The 15675-nt window shown below is 36.7% G+C and overlaps 1 protein-coding gene across 2 annotated transcripts in view; it reads right to left on the bottom strand.

Moving 5' to 3' along the window:
* Positions 1-694: 694 nt before the first annotated feature.
* The window catches only part of GALNT1 (polypeptide N-acetylgalactosaminyltransferase 1), a 92730-nt gene continuing 77749 nt past the window's right edge, over positions 695-15675 (bottom strand). For both annotated transcript variants that reach the window (XM_080380007.1, XM_080380006.1), the window contains exons 8-13: positions 15545-15662; positions 14409-14589; positions 7373-7512; positions 6158-6256; positions 5248-5382; positions 695-2673 (exon numbers count right to left, since the gene is read on the bottom strand). In XM_080380007.1, coding sequence (XP_080236133.1) covers positions 2527-2673; positions 5248-5382; positions 6158-6256; positions 7373-7512; positions 14409-14589; positions 15545-15662 — 820 coding nt within the window. In that variant the 3' untranslated portion in view covers positions 695-2526. The remainder of the gene's footprint in view (positions 2674-5247; positions 5383-6157; positions 6257-7372; positions 7513-14408; positions 14590-15544; positions 15663-15675) is intronic.

Raw genomic sequence — 15675 nt, 5'->3', positions numbered from 1 at the left:
AGGTCTGGCTACAGGTTTAGTGATATTACAAGCCACAGCACTTAAGTTTTGTTAACAGAGTAACACAGCATTAATCCTAAGAGTTACAAATATAAAGTGAAAATGATTCATTTCTGTGTGTTCAGTGATGTGCCATACACTTACGAAAACTGAAACACTAAACTAAGAAATTTTCAAAACTTATAGGACTTTTATGCTGCACTTCTGACACTCCTTGTTCTCATTCTACAAAAGGTTACCCACCTTTGATTTAGGGCCTCTTTGCTGGCGATGTTTTTAAAGGGATGTATTTTGAGTTTCAGAAACTGTTTCTGAACTAATACCCTCATTTTTACATACCATCACCCCCACACACACACCGAAAAGTGCTAGCTTGCTAAGATCAGCTAAAATAAAACCCAAAACATGACCCGAGCCATCACTGGCCAATACACAGCAGAAAAATGAAAACAGTGCTTTGGTGGCTAATAAGCAGTATCAGACAAAAACTTCAGAAACAGTATAAAAGCAGCAGGGACCACAGAGTATCTAAGGAGCAAGAATATGTATCAATTACAAATGATGACATGGTTGCCCATCCCATCTTCATCATTGCCTGTAACAAAGGTATAAATCTTCTTACATCACCACTAAGACTTTTTTTTAAAGTCATCTTGGCACGCTTCAATATCTTTCTGATAAATGTACCATACCATTTCTTTCATAAATCACTTCAACTTTATAAGATTTGCAGGGCTATCCAAAGAGAGGTCAATGAAAGACAGATATTTAGATGCTTTATCTGATATTAATCCCACCATCTCGTCCTATGTATTTTTAAAGCAGCAACATAATACTGCAATTTGTTAACTTCTCCCCTGCTTAGTGTATGAAAACTCTCGTGTACTGCTGCAGAAATAATGGACATAACACTGACTAAAGCAACTTGGAATAGCAAATCTAAAAGAGCCATAACATCCAAATATAATTCCACACAACTTTTGCATGAGTCTAGGTTTAATTTGCTTTACAGGACAGTTGGCCAAACAATGACATTTATCATAAAAATATCCTCTCCATTAACCAAATCTCATTTTTCTTTCCAAAAGAAAATTCAATGTATACTCTGAGCATTCAGTGGCTCATTTTCAAGATTAGCCCACACAGATTTTTTTTGTAACAAAACAAAGCAATTCAGTTAAAAAATGCAGACCAATGTACTGACATAGTCATATTGCTTTTGGCTATGTTGACTTTAAAAACCATGCCAATTTTGCTATTTTTCTTTAGGTTTTATTAGAAAAAAGCAGCAGATCAACATTACAATTCAGAGTCTAATCTAAATATGCACTTGACAATGAAGCACATCTGAATATGAAGTGAAAAAAGATTCCAGAAAACCTTCAGTTTTGCCAGTCTCCTGCTAGCCAAATCATGTATCTTTTCTGCTGGCTTTCTGATGACTGAAATCAAACAAGAAACAAAAGATTTATTGCTATGAAAACAAAACTGTAGTACAGTAGTATAGGTCTTGGGCGCTAAGTGTATCCTGTCAAGTTAACTTAATAATTTCAAAGTGTACTTAAACCTTTTGTTTGGCCATGAAAGACCATAAGCTGACTGACCCAAGCAGAAACCGAAACAGAAGCTTTGGACACAAAAAAAAAAATAAAACAAAACAGTTAGACAGCATGTTAACCTCCAGTTTTCAGACAGTAATAAAAAGATACAATTCCAACAGCCAAGAAATTAAAATAAAAAAATGAAAAAAGTTGACCTGACATTCAAGAGCTATGTTTATTCTTATGCTCGCTTTTTTTGCACCCAAAAGAATTTTAGACTCACCAGGAAAAAAAAAAAAAAAAAAAAAAAAAAAAAAAAGAGTATTTATGGACTATCTCACAATTGAAAAAGAGAAACAATTGTCTTTTGACTTGGTTATTTTCCCCCACTGAGGTATAAAATCTACATATAAATTTGATACTTCACTATAACAAATTGTACTTTTCATAGTTCTGATTTAGTTTCCATTAAACCCTGTTTACTTTTTGTTTTTAAATCACAGAATTCTTATTTCATGTTACTGAATCTGGTTTCCAGCTCTCTCATTTATTTGTGAATCTATATTTAGTAGTCTGGTTACCACTGCTAAACCAGGGAAAAAAAATCTTGGAACTTTCTTCATTACAACAGCACTTTCAGCAGAGTTTACTGATGTGCAAGCAAACTACAACGATATGCAGCTCTTCAGAGAGATTATTTCATTGATTATGTTTCCACTGTCCAAACGTTCTCAAAATGACTTGCTGAAAGAAATTTTTTCGATCTTGTAAACATCAGTGGGCGCAGTTTCACTAGTATGTGTGGTAGTTTCACATCCTTATACAGGAAGGCTGGTTCACAGCTACTGAGAAGCTGCAGGAGTTCTAACAGCTGACGAACTGTGGATTCTGCAGAGCAGAAGATTCTGTTGCCACTTAACAGTGTAGCCCAAGCATCAGCCGAGGTAGCCCAGTCAATTTTTTGCTTTTTTTTTTTTAGAACCTCTCAGAATATTTCTGGAAGGGTGACATTGCGAAGCAGCCACTGCTGGGAGCGGCTGCCATTGCAGTCTCTGATGCTGGGTACCTGGCTGTCCTCTTCGGTGGCTTTGTCCAGGCACTGGTTACTGTTCACGTGCAACAGGGTTAATTTCTTGAAGACAAAACAAAAAGAAATTAGTTTTACAAAATTCACCAGGCATAAGTTCACCAAAAAGTTTCTAGTGGCCATTAAAATTCTTCCACAGGTATGTAGGAACTAGACAAGACCCCTTGGTTACTGACTCCATGTCCCAATCCTAAAGAACACTGAAACACGCTATGTGATGTGGTAGATATTAAAAACAATGCTTTGTGAAAAACAGAACAGTCTGAACTTTTAAATCACGTTCTTTATCAAGCAATATCCACCATTCTTTAAATAGGACTATATACCTAGGGATATTTGAGGAGTTAGAAATTAAAGTTTGGTAAGATATACAACTTCAATTATTAGTTATAAGAGAAGCTTTGATCAGAATGAACACGTGAAATATGTATTTGAAAGTACACTTTTATCCTCAGCTGGGGACACAACACTGACCTTACATCGTGTTCTTTTAGTACTATGTTCTTTTTTAAAAAATATGTTCTTTAAAAAAAAATAAAAGATGTGTACAAGTTCACATACATATGTATCTTTTGCAATACCTACTAATCTTACTTATGCAATCTTCCATACACCACTCTGTCTACCTCCGCACTATCCTCATGGACAACAGATCTTCAAAAGTTGCATTTCCTGCCACTGTGCTGTGGGTACTCATCAGTGCATCAAGTTCTCTATGGTACTGACAGGCATTACTATCAGTATTTCTTCTCTCACTCAGCAGCGCAACTGGACTGACAGAAAAGTGGCAGAACAAGCAGGCCTTGTGTGCACAAGCAATGAAGGGTAAAATAACCCCCAACCAAAAACCTGAGCACATTTCCTGCGCTCATACAGCACATGAAGAACGAATGAGACAGTTGGAACAGACATAAGCAAACAAATAACTAACACACAGGTTTAGGTTTTGCTTCCCTCTCCTTTCTCTTTCTATCTGGTAGACACCAAGGGAAAGGGGCTTCTTACATGTCTCCTGAACAGAGGCAAAAGAAAAATAAAACCTACAGAAAAATCATCCAGCTAAGCAGGCAGGAGTTCTTGCTAAGTACTCCCTAAACTGTTTTTGTGTTTTATTAGCCAGCTTTCAGTAAAGTTCTGAAGGTTACACCTAGATTTTCCACTGGCAGAATGAAGAGAAAATACAAATACAGCCAAATCTATGGCTCAAAATTGACACAGGGGAAGTTTTACTGTCTTTACTGTTTTACTGTCTGTGTCAATCATTGCAAGAGAAACTACTGCATCTCCAGACACCTAAGTGCAATGTTCTTCCCAAATGATAAAGTAGAAACAAAATAAAAAGTACATTGGTGAATCACTGCCATGTAGTAATATTACTCATCTAATTTACTTAAGTCATGTGAACTAACTACATTAAAAACAAGAATGAATGGTTCCCAAGATTCAAATTTAATAATTTCAATTAACATTTAATCCTGAAAGCCTTCAACAGCTTGCTTCAGTCTCCTACCAGCAGCTGCTAGCAACGTGCAGAAATTCAAGTAAAGATCCACCATCTTCCACATTAACTACCATCCTAATAAAAAAATCATCTTTCATACATATTTCCTTTTAGTCTTAAAGGCTGTAGGTTTCATTAACACCTCAGCTACTAAAATCTACAGCAAGTCTATTTAGTTAGAAATACCTTTAGTTAGATATGCCCAACCCACCCTTATTTCTTTTCTTTCTCTCGCTCGCTCTCTTTTTTTTTTTTTTTTTTTTTTAAATCGGTGAAATTACTTTTTAGTAGCTAAATATCCACATGTTCTCTTTATAAAATAGTTGTCATGATTATACTGGCAAGATTCTCCTTCCACAAATTGTCTCACAATTGTCTTTTGCAATAAGTGATTTTAAATTAAGAAGTTTTAGAACTATTTCTTACTAACTAGCCATGATTTAAGTCAGAGTTCTTGACTGCACTATATCACAAGGGAGTTTTTAGAGCTTGCAAATCAAATTAGTGATGAATGGATCAACAATCAATGATTTCTAGATCTGGCAGTTCAACATGTGAACTTCAAATAAATTTGAACATGATGTACAAGAAAAAGAATAAATTAAAGGTAAAATTAAAATAAAGCTGCTTTAAGCATCTCAACCTTAAACATATCATGATTAGAAATGTAAAATCTTCCTTATAATTTTGGGATGCTGATTTTTTAATTAGAGAAGTATTTCCTTTTAACCTTGTGCAAGATAAGATACCAGGTGACAAATTTGTCTCAAGTTTGTTAGCATTAACTTTTACTGGTCCAGAAGATACCTGGAATACTTTTCCATTGCTAATCTCACTGTAACACAACACTACACTAGCAGACTAATCTTTCTCCAGAGGACCTAAAAAGCACATTAAATATATTCTTCTAAAAGCTCCCCCAAAATTCACCAGGTAATTAAATCGATACAGATTGATTTAATGTCCATTTAGTGATTACACAATGAATTAATAACAGAGGGAACATAACCCTGACCTTGTTTCCTGTTTTGACTGTCCAATAGTGGTTTCACACTGGAATATGTTGCTCTGTAGGTTCATGTAAAACCCAAGTTGTCACAAGTCATTAGAAGACTTACCACTGGATCATATTCCCAAAGCTGATTTCCTTTTAGATGGTGGCACTTGAGCATCGTTACTGGGCCGTTAAGTTTGGATACATCTAAACACAAATCATCTGTTCGAATTTCCTTGTTGGCAGTATATGAGAAAACCTAGACAGAAAAAGAATGAGAGGAACTGGAAAAAAAGTTCAACTAAAACTTCCTGGGGCAGGGGGAACATTTGTGCATTACTTCATTGATATCCACTAAAACTTTCAGGGTTTTTTTCTTTTCCATTCAGCGTGTATAGAAAGATTATGGTGGTTTTTTTTAGGGAATAAATATAAACACTATACGAACAAGCTCTTCAGTCAAAACGGACATTTTTTTTAATTCTAGACTGCTTCCTGTACAGAAACAGGAGAATCCCCAACACAGGTAATCCCTGTATACTGAAAAAAACCCCAACATCAAGAATTATTGACAAAATAGAACAAAAACCAAGATGTAAAATAAATTCCAGAACTGACCCCCAGAAAAATGTACATTATAAACAGCGTTTCAGGTACAGGCATGTTTAGGTTTTATTTTTAAAGTAATAACGCCAATAAGGACATCTAACCAGAAGACAGTCCCAGAGAACCTACAGGAGGTGAAAAGTCTTGCTTGCAGCAGGTCTCCTTCTCTCCTCATTTCTTTTTTGACTTGAAAGTTGATCTAAAACCTATTACAATAAGGCCTCAAAAATCTACAAATGACAAACCACTCAAGAAATCTTCTTATGCATTTCCTCTTACAGGCATCTTTTTCAGCGAGGGTTTCCTAAACTTTACCACTTTGGTATATTTTAAAGATAACTACTGAAAGAATTGAAGAATTGTCCCAGTGAGGAGAAGTAGTGTTCCAAATAATTCAATATATTAAGAAAAGAAAATAAAATAATCACCTGATTGCCACCCATTCCATGGCAGTTAAAAATTCCAACCTTCTCATTTTCTTTCCTTGCCATGTTATCCAGACATTGATTTGTCTCCACATTTCTTATCTAGGAGTGAAAAAGAGCACCTCACCAAAGTTTGTTATTTTTTAGAAGAGAACTAGGTCCATATCAAACCACACTGGCACCAGTTTTCTCTGCCATACACCAGAGATTATGGGAATGAAATGTAAAATATAGCAGCAACTGTACTACAATGAGAAACCACTGTCTGAGACTCAAACTCCCAAGCAAATTCTCAAGCTACCAGGTTACAGAGCCACATTTGTTTCTTTACTTTCTTTCAGGGATCCTCCCATCCTGGGGACTCTCTTTGCTTAAAGACTCAGCTATAACAAAATGGACACAGTTGAGTCTCCAGCCCAAAACCTTCAGAAGTTTTAAAGCACTCTCCTAGGCATGGTGGGTTTAATTCCCTTTGAAATCATGGGTGACTGGTTTCAATTTCCTCACTACTTAAGTTACAGCCTTAATACCTGTATTACTATATAGTAAGCAGGCAGGGGTAGCAAGTCTCTTGATAGTCATGCAGCAGCATGAATGCCTGCTCCATTTTGTTAAAAGCGCTTCTTTTAAAAACAAACGGTACAAAATCACCGTACAATGCGCTCAATATTTGCCTCAGCGTGGCTTGTAGGGGAGAGTAGGTGCATGCTCATTTAGGAAAGCATCATCTGTACTACCTTTACAGTCACCTAAGAAACTTTAAAGAAAAAATAGAGAAATGTCTAGCAAGGTTTAGGGATCACTGGAGTTTGCTGGTCACAGACGAGGGTTCTGGCGGTAAAGTTCAAAGCTATTGTTGGGCCAAGCCCTTGCTTGACCTGGTCTAGATCTTTAAGCAAAATTCTGCTCATACTCTACTTAGAGAATATTATATAGAAAGTTATTCATAACTATAAGTTTCTGAAGGAATATTTCTAAAGCCCTTCTATGTAACATTTAGTATTGTAGCAAAAAAGGGAGAATATTCCAGTTACAGTACTGTATACCGAAGTTCAGTTTTCTGCCTCACTGAGAAGCCAGATGTATCATTTCACAAGGAACACAGGTGCAAGATACTTGGACTTTGCTGGAGATAACTTGTTTGCACTACTCAGTTCAGAACAGAACTTACTGTGCAACTTACGTTGGGTAGGTAAGATATGTAGGATAAAATCTTACCTCTCCTAGAGAAAAGTAATGGCGTGGAATTTGGGAATCAGGATAAACGTTCTCCAGGTACCAGGAGAAAGGCTTGCACTGGAGCTTGCGTCTTAGTCCAAGTCGTGACGATATGTCCCCATAATCAACTTTAGTAACTCCTGTAGCAACAAAGAAAGTTTTGTTCAATGGCTGCTAATAAAAGTTATGTACATCCACTTGATACAAAAATGATCAGTATAATACACTGCTTGCATGAAAGACTTTCTCTTTGGAAAATCATCTCTACACAACAAAATGTTTGTTGTTTTTTTTTTTAATATAGCATTACACCGTTTATATTCTCAGAAAGAACATGTCAGTCACTACCTGTGACTTCTTTTTCCAGATAATTATAGAAAAGATGGTATCACTACATCCGTGCTACATGTCAATTTATTACCTGTGGTTTGTGGAACAATCTGAATGCAGTTGCTTACTAAGTTATCAAAGGAGCAAGGTTAAAACCATTACAGTCACTAACGTCATTCCATCCCCAATGGCAATCGGGGTGTATAACATAGTAGTCTCCTTCTCTGGAGCAAGGAGAATTCCATTTTAATTTAATTCTGTAAGCCAGGTACCACCTGCTGGACCTTCACCATCTATCTAACTGCACAAAGAAACAGTCAGAAAGCACCCTTCATACAGGGAACTAATCCTTTAATAATTCAGTATTTGTTCAATATAACTGCAGCATTTGCAGGAAGTACATTCACCATTAGACTGTTATCATTTTTTGTGGTATTTTGCTTGCCTTTCTTCTCCTTTGCTTCTCATTTATCAAAGTGCTTATTCTTTCTGTACCTTCCTACTGCTTTGTGGTTATTGTAATTCCTTCCAAAGATTAATTTGTGCAAGTCCCATCTGTAGACAGGTTAAGGAAGGTGTGCATGATCAGTAGATATTTTTGCCTGACCAGCGTTAAGCGCTAGTCATTAATATTCCAGTAATACTGATTAATTAAGGGTAGAATAATTTCTAGTTTTCAGGCATCATGGGTTTTTTGTATTTTCCACACTACACTCCATAACACACAGGCCAAAAGTAATATACTACAAAAAAACCCCCAAAAAACCCAAAACCAACAAATAAAACGAAAACCTAAACCAAAAAAGAACAAAAACAATTCCTAGCAATTTAAATTCCCCTCACAGACCACAAATATGGCTCAACTGTCCGTCACACTATAGACCTCCAGCTGCATACATTTTTCAGAAATCCCTCCACTTAGAGGACTGTGAATTACCTCTGAAATTTTTGAACTTTTGAAATTGAGTTCGAGACATTTTGTTAGCATACTGTGTTATTACATCGACCAACCAGAAGATGGTGTATGTCTACTCAATTAAGACAGATAACTGCAGTTTCAGCTAAATCTTTGTAAACATCAATAAAAACATTAGTAATTTCAGTATTCCAGAAATAAAAAATGTTACACAGGCTTTTTTTTTTTTTTTTTAAATACAAACCTAAAAGGCTTTTTAACAAAGATGTTTGAGAACTACACTGGAAAGGGAATGAAAGCAAAGGAGAGCTTGTTTTTTAATATTTTGAATAGTGTGAATGAAATTTAAAAACCTCTTGGAATAGAATACCAAAAAACTTCAGTTTGGGCTTTCCAGTCACAAAAGAAATTCCAAAACCAAAAACCACAAGACAAAGAAAACCTCCAAAAAAACCACTGTTCTATCTTCACCAAAGCAAGTATTTGCTCTACACCAAAAGGAGCACTCATTCAAAAGATGATGAAGCAAGAAGAGAAAGGTTGTACCAACCACAGCTAAGTATGGAGTTCTTCGTTTTTCAGTGATAAAAAAGCTGCTGATGGATGAAACAGTTATCATGCCATCCTTACAACAACCTTACAGCACTCAAAACTATTTCATCAGAGTCTGCTAAATCGACCACCTTAAGAAAACAACACTGTTAAGGCTTTGTCACATCACTGGATGGCAGTAAGAATTAAAATCACAACCATAAACAATTAAATGCAAAGTGACTTAATAGCATATGTGCATGCTGTTTCTTAAAGTATTTTAAAATGTCAACAAGTAGAAAGAAAAGTGGCAGCTGATTTTCTCTGTTACAATGCAGTAAAAGGTATGTATTATATTATTTAACCATTTTTAGTCTGAAAGATTTTTTTAGAAATCCTCTCTTAAGTTAGGTTTGCACCAAACTGTATATTGTCACACAACTGCAGTTAGCAGCAGGTTAGCAGATGGACCGAATAGCAGAACAGGTATAGTTGCCTTAGGGGTATCCTTTAAAGAGGCTGAATTACTCCATTTCCTAGATTTCTGGTACTTTATCTGTATTACTCAAAACTAGCTTGAGTGTTCCTATACAGTGCAGTGGCAGTCACTTACGGGTTACGGTTCTTTTGGGAAGGAAAAGAAAAAAAGGAAGCAACTAGGAAAACTGCAAAGTATAAAACATATAAAAAATTAAGTACATGTGTAAATTGTTATTTCCTCCACAGACCAGTAAAGTTTATATACACATGAAAGTGACACATATCTTCCAGTGTTTTTGTACTTGTTTTTAATGTCTCAGCTAAAAAAACAAAACAAAAAAAGCACAAAACAAGAATTAGATCAAAACTTCCCCCCAGGAAAGAATTATGCCAGACTCCACAGCTATGTCCACAATCACATGCTTTTTTTTTTCACACATATATTTAAAGATGTACTAAAAATTAAATATTGATAAGGCAAAAACTACCACACAAAAAAAATTACACCATCACCAGTTCTTTTGCACAAATAAAGACTCATCTCAGCAACAGCTTGTGCTACCACTATTCTTGAAGAAGTTTGGTATGCAGTACCAGACTACTCTGATTAGTAATATATAATGGTCTTTCCTTACACCTTTAGAAACACATACATATAATGATGTCTATCAGTAAAATACTCCTTCAGATTAATTTTCTTTGTCGCCTTATATTTAAGCTTCCTATCGGTTGTGCTGAACAGTTCTGCCATCCTCAGAATTTCAAAACAACTAAAAATTTGCTTGCAAAGTTCAACATGTGGCAATATATTTATGCTAAATTGCTTTGAAAAAAGAAAAAGCAGCATATTTTGATCAAGACAATCAATTGTTCAATCATTTTCAAAAGCATGACGAGTATGAAAACTATTTCATCTAAAACTAGTCTTCTGTTAAAAATCATAGAGCTTGTTTTTACTATTATGAAACTCGATAAGCAATAATAATTTTAAACCAATTTGAACAGTTCCATTATTTGCATTCCCAATTAATACTAACAGGGAATACTAGCTGAAAACAAAAACACACAAATAAAAAAGTTATCCATTTCCAGTCTACCTATGGAACCTTGACTTACCATGCTTGCCTCAAGACAAGTGCATGCAACAATTAGAAACTAGGCCTACTGGTTCAGTTTTCAGAATAACACATCTAATGTCTGCCTAGATGGCTCTTGCTCAGGTAATTCTGCAATGCTGTCTTCTCAGGCTTTCTGCCTTTCCATTTAGCCCCAGTGCAACAGAAGATACCTTCAAGGGCAAACTTTTGCTCAACAGTAAAATTAATTTCTATACCAGCTAGATGAGGTTCTACCCGAGCTCACTGAAGTGGCTTTCTAAGATGCCTTCAGCTCGCCAGCTGGGATGGGAGAGGCTGCTCAATGACAAGAATGCATGCCGGACAAGCAGTGGGGGTACATGTAGGGGCTGGAACCCAGACTCACATGCAGAACAGGGAAACCATGCAGTCTGAAGGTATTCATGCTTCACTTTTAAACTGAGGATACCAAATTTCGCAACTGTCACTTTATCATTAATTAGTAGTTAGGAGAGGAGAAGGGCAGGGTGAGGTAGCTGTGGTAAGCCAGCCTAATGCTTTCAGCTTCTGCTGTGGAAAGAGGCAGCTTCCCCTTGCTCACCTTCAGATTCCTGCTGCACCTCCTGTGCTGCCACAGGGGTGAACTTAACCAGTGGAGAGCCAACCCACAGGACAAATAACCCTAACAGGTTTGGCAAGTCCAATCAGTGGACACAGACAACAGTCAACAAGTGAGGGGAGGTGAAGCCCTATCACCTGCCATGGAAAGCAAGGCACTCTCCTCACAGCAAGCTGTCAGACTGCCATCGCCATCCTGTGAAGCCTCACCTTGGACAATCTAGTCCTAGGATTTTAGGCTGGAGAAAGTGATGAACGGCCACCATTAGGAATAAAGAAGTGGCAGTGTCCACAGAACAGAATGACTGGAGCCAGGAATCAGATTATTCATCTGCATGTGCTGGACCCATTTTCTGAAAGCCTAAGAGGAAATGGTCTGGGAAACAGCACCTTGCCGTAAAGCATGACTGTGAGGAAAACAGTCAGCTAATGAGAAAAGACGATAGCCAGTGCCATTACTGCCATGGAAAATAGCTGTTGTGTGCAATAAGATAGGTTTGATTTTAGTTGAGGAGCAGCTGCTGCAACACTTCCCTGCCCAACTACTCAACTGCCCTACCCAACCTAACCACTCCTAAGCAGAGAGGTGGCTTCTAAAATGCACTAAACCTTAAAACAGACAAGTAACAATTTCTACTAGGCTGTACTTATTACAGAAAAAAGGATTACAGGCTTATTTTTCAAGAGGGCAGCTTTCCATTTAACTACATTACATTAATAGTACAGTCTCTTGAGTCTCTATCATTCAAGCAGTAAGCCTTTTTTTTTTTTTTTTTCCCCCCGCATAACACAAATTACATGAAGTGGGAAAGCTACCTGAAAATCCTAGGTTTGCTTTCCTGGACCAATCCCTCTGTGATTCAGTATCTTAGGGGAGCAGAATAGAAAGGATATAAAGGAGGAAACAAATTTCTTGTTAGCTAGGCTCAATGATGCCTGTCAGTATATTACCTCCCCCAAAATCCAATTTTCTCTTCCATGTCAACTAATAAGAAAAAACCTGGGTGCACAGTGGATTGCTTGTTTTCCTCGCTCATCTGCACCCAGGCTTGCAAACCAGCATCAGCTTAAAAATCCTCACCTCAGTCCTTGCAAGAACTCATGACAGTGTCACAGTAATATTGAAAGTACACATTGTACTTGTACTAGCAAAGAGTTTCACAAGCCGCATGCTGTACTCTGCCAGAGGGCCACTACACCATCATTCTGTATGAACTAAACATTAAAATGTTTGTATTAGAAGGATACCTGGAAAAGCAGAGTATGGCTAAATGAGCCGATGCAGCAGAGATTCACTGAGTTTCTAAGACAACTATTGGCCAGAAAGAATTACTGAAATTCACACTGATGTCGCTTGCTGTCAACGGGTAAGATCAGGGTCTGCAACACTCAGGTAAGATTGGAGATATATCAGAATAGCAACAGTAAAGTGCTTGTGAACTTCCCAAAACAGCAATCCTTTCTAGTTAACACCTACTGGCTCTCACAACTTACATGGATTGGGGGGGGGGGGGGGGTGTGAGAGGCATGAGTGGCACTGAGTACATTTATGTGCTCATTCTAAGAACAACGGGTATTACATCATACCTAAGAATGACCCACAGTACTAACCACTCTTTTCACAGCCCCAGGCAACAAATCAGTTTCAGAGCAACAACTTCTTCAGGTACTACATGATCCTATTCTTGAAATGCTTAGAAATTCTATTAAACTTCAGTGCAGTGTCAATATGGACACAGGTATAGAAATGAGATTGTGTGCCAGTTGGAAGGTGTAGATGCTCTAAGAGGAGCCTGGCAAGAACACATCCCTATCTAGCAATCATTCAGTCTATCAGCATCCTAACTATGCAGACATGCATCTTTTGAAAGGAAAGAAAATATACAGTGCAGTTAGACAACTGCTTAAGTTACTTTCACCATTTCAAAATTTTTACCCTATTCTGGTTTAGATTAAATTCTTTCATTCCTTTTCTCCAACAGCAGAATGCATGTATATTCCACAACACTGCAAAACTCTGAAAGTAAGTCCTATCAAAATAACAATCCTACAAAATTCAAACAGTATGACTCCTTTTGTAGCCTACACTTAATACATGAAATGGAAGAACTACAGAGATTATATATAAAGTAACAGAGCCTTATCATGGTGTTCAGTAATGTAAATTTCTTTTTAACAATTAGATAATGTTTATAGTTAGGTGTTCCAGCTACTTTTTACATTTTAAAATCTTGCTTGACATGGATGCATAAAAGCAATCTTAACCAAAAATGATTGCACCTATTTAAATACAAGTTTTCTGAATATCTATACATGTCATGTTTGAATTCATAATGCTTCATTAACAACAATACAAGGCAGTAACCATAAGCTATTAGCTTCTGATTTCACCTAAGGTTTGAGTAGCAGTAAGAATTATTTTTAATTAAAAAAAAAAATCTTACACAGTCTTGAGTAATACATTCTCTTAAGACAAAAAAAGAACATAAATCTGCACAGTGACTTGTTCTCAACAAGTATTCTTAAAACCATTAATCTAAAATTTGACATTGTTCAGACTCATACTACATTGTATTACAGCTTTTAAATTTGAATACTAATGCAGGTTTGATAAGTCATAAGAAAATATTAGTTTTAAAGATACATTTTTGGAAAAGCAGACATGGTATATAGAACTACCACTTCGTATTTAAAGTCAAAAGCCTCTATTGTCTCAAATCTTTAGAAATTATGTCTGTTGTTACCCAAAGTTTGTCTCTCTTCGTTTGTTTTTTTGAACAACAACAACAGCAGCAACAATATTCAGTAGTGGAAAGTAAGTAATCAGTATTTCCCAGGCTTCCTCTCTTTCCCTGATTTTTTTTTTTTTTTTCAGAAATTGAGTTAATAGGAAATTTGCTCTCTTATTTTACATCCTCTTGGTTTTTTAACATCCATTTTATGAAACATAATAAATATCATACAGACAAGTATACTAGCAACCTGCTCCTATACTCTGGATAGTGAAGTGCAAACTCTACTAAGCCAAAAGATGTTAACGTTTTAATATTTAATAGGTATTTCTCATAACCAAAGGCCTGCTCACCTGGGGAAATGATGTAAAAAAAGTTTTTGAATTCATCCATCCAGACTTCTGCAAGTCGCCTGTTATTTTTGTTGATAATCTGCCCTGTACCTCCTGGAAAAGTGTATGGTGTTGCTTTCCTGAACACATGACCAACATGTGAACAAGTTACAATTTCCAAAGTGCCACCACACTGCCAGATCTGAAAGTGATAGAACAATTATTCCATTGCTTCAAGTTGTTAAAAAAAAAAGTTTAAAACTGTTAATCACTTGCTTCTGCTCGAGCTGGAGAAACAACATTAGTTGAGGTCTAGAACAAACACATACTGCATGGAAGAGAAACATATGCCTGTTTCCTGCTCAACAGATAAAGATGCTCACAAGCATGAGTCAGGCACCATAAGAAAGTGTATATCAGGCCTCGAAGCAGTAATGCATCAGCAAGACTACTCTGGAGAACTGGGCAAGTTGACAGCATTGGGAGGAAAAGGCTCACGTGAATCACAGGAAGTAACAGGTGGTGATCTGTCCAAAAAACTCTATCATAAAGTAGAATATACATGTAAAAACCCCCATACGTTTCCCAACTAAAGATTCTGAAAATATTTGCATTTTTACATTGGACCTCTAAAAATGCAAATCCAGGAGGCTGAACTACTTCAGAAGTATCCACCTGTATATTCTGAGCTGATAAGTAAACCAAAAGCAAATAGTTCAGTTCGGTAGGAACCAAAGTGAGAACACCACTGGTTAAGTCCACATCCAAATGAACAGATGCAATAATTAAGTTAGAAAACAGCACGAGGAGAGTCTGTAACAGAAGTGCTCACATTTCACTGACACATTAAACCATGCACTGATGATATCACCCTTAACTTATGCTACCCAATTAGCTTTTCTAACTGAACTCCTTTTGACACACAGCCATTCTTCAGAATGACCGTCCCAATCTTTTAATCACAAAGCTATGCCAACAATTCACCATGCACTTTTCACTAACAGCTACAGTCTTTACATATCTACATTGGAGGAACATGACAGAAGCAAAGTGCTAACTGCAACAGGGGAGGACACTGATGCAGGCAGCAGATCTGTATTTTACAGAACTCAAGATGCACTGTCCTGAGTAACAAAACACTGAAAAGTTTTACCTACCCTGAAAGAAATTTCTAAGTTTTCTCCACCCCAAATATCCATTCCAGCATCATATGTTCCAATTTCCTGAAAGTAATCTCTGTCTATTGAAAAAAGACCTCCTGCCATTGTAGGTGTCCTGGGGAAAAAAA

Source organism: Falco punctatus, assembly GCF_963210335.1.
Source record: "Falco punctatus genome assembly, chromosome: 3".
In the NCBI taxonomy this organism is placed as follows: domain Eukaryota; kingdom Metazoa; phylum Chordata; class Aves; order Falconiformes; family Falconidae; genus Falco; species Falco punctatus.
The sequence above is the reverse complement of the archived record's forward strand: the minus strand, read 5'-3'. Positions and strand labels throughout refer to the sequence as shown.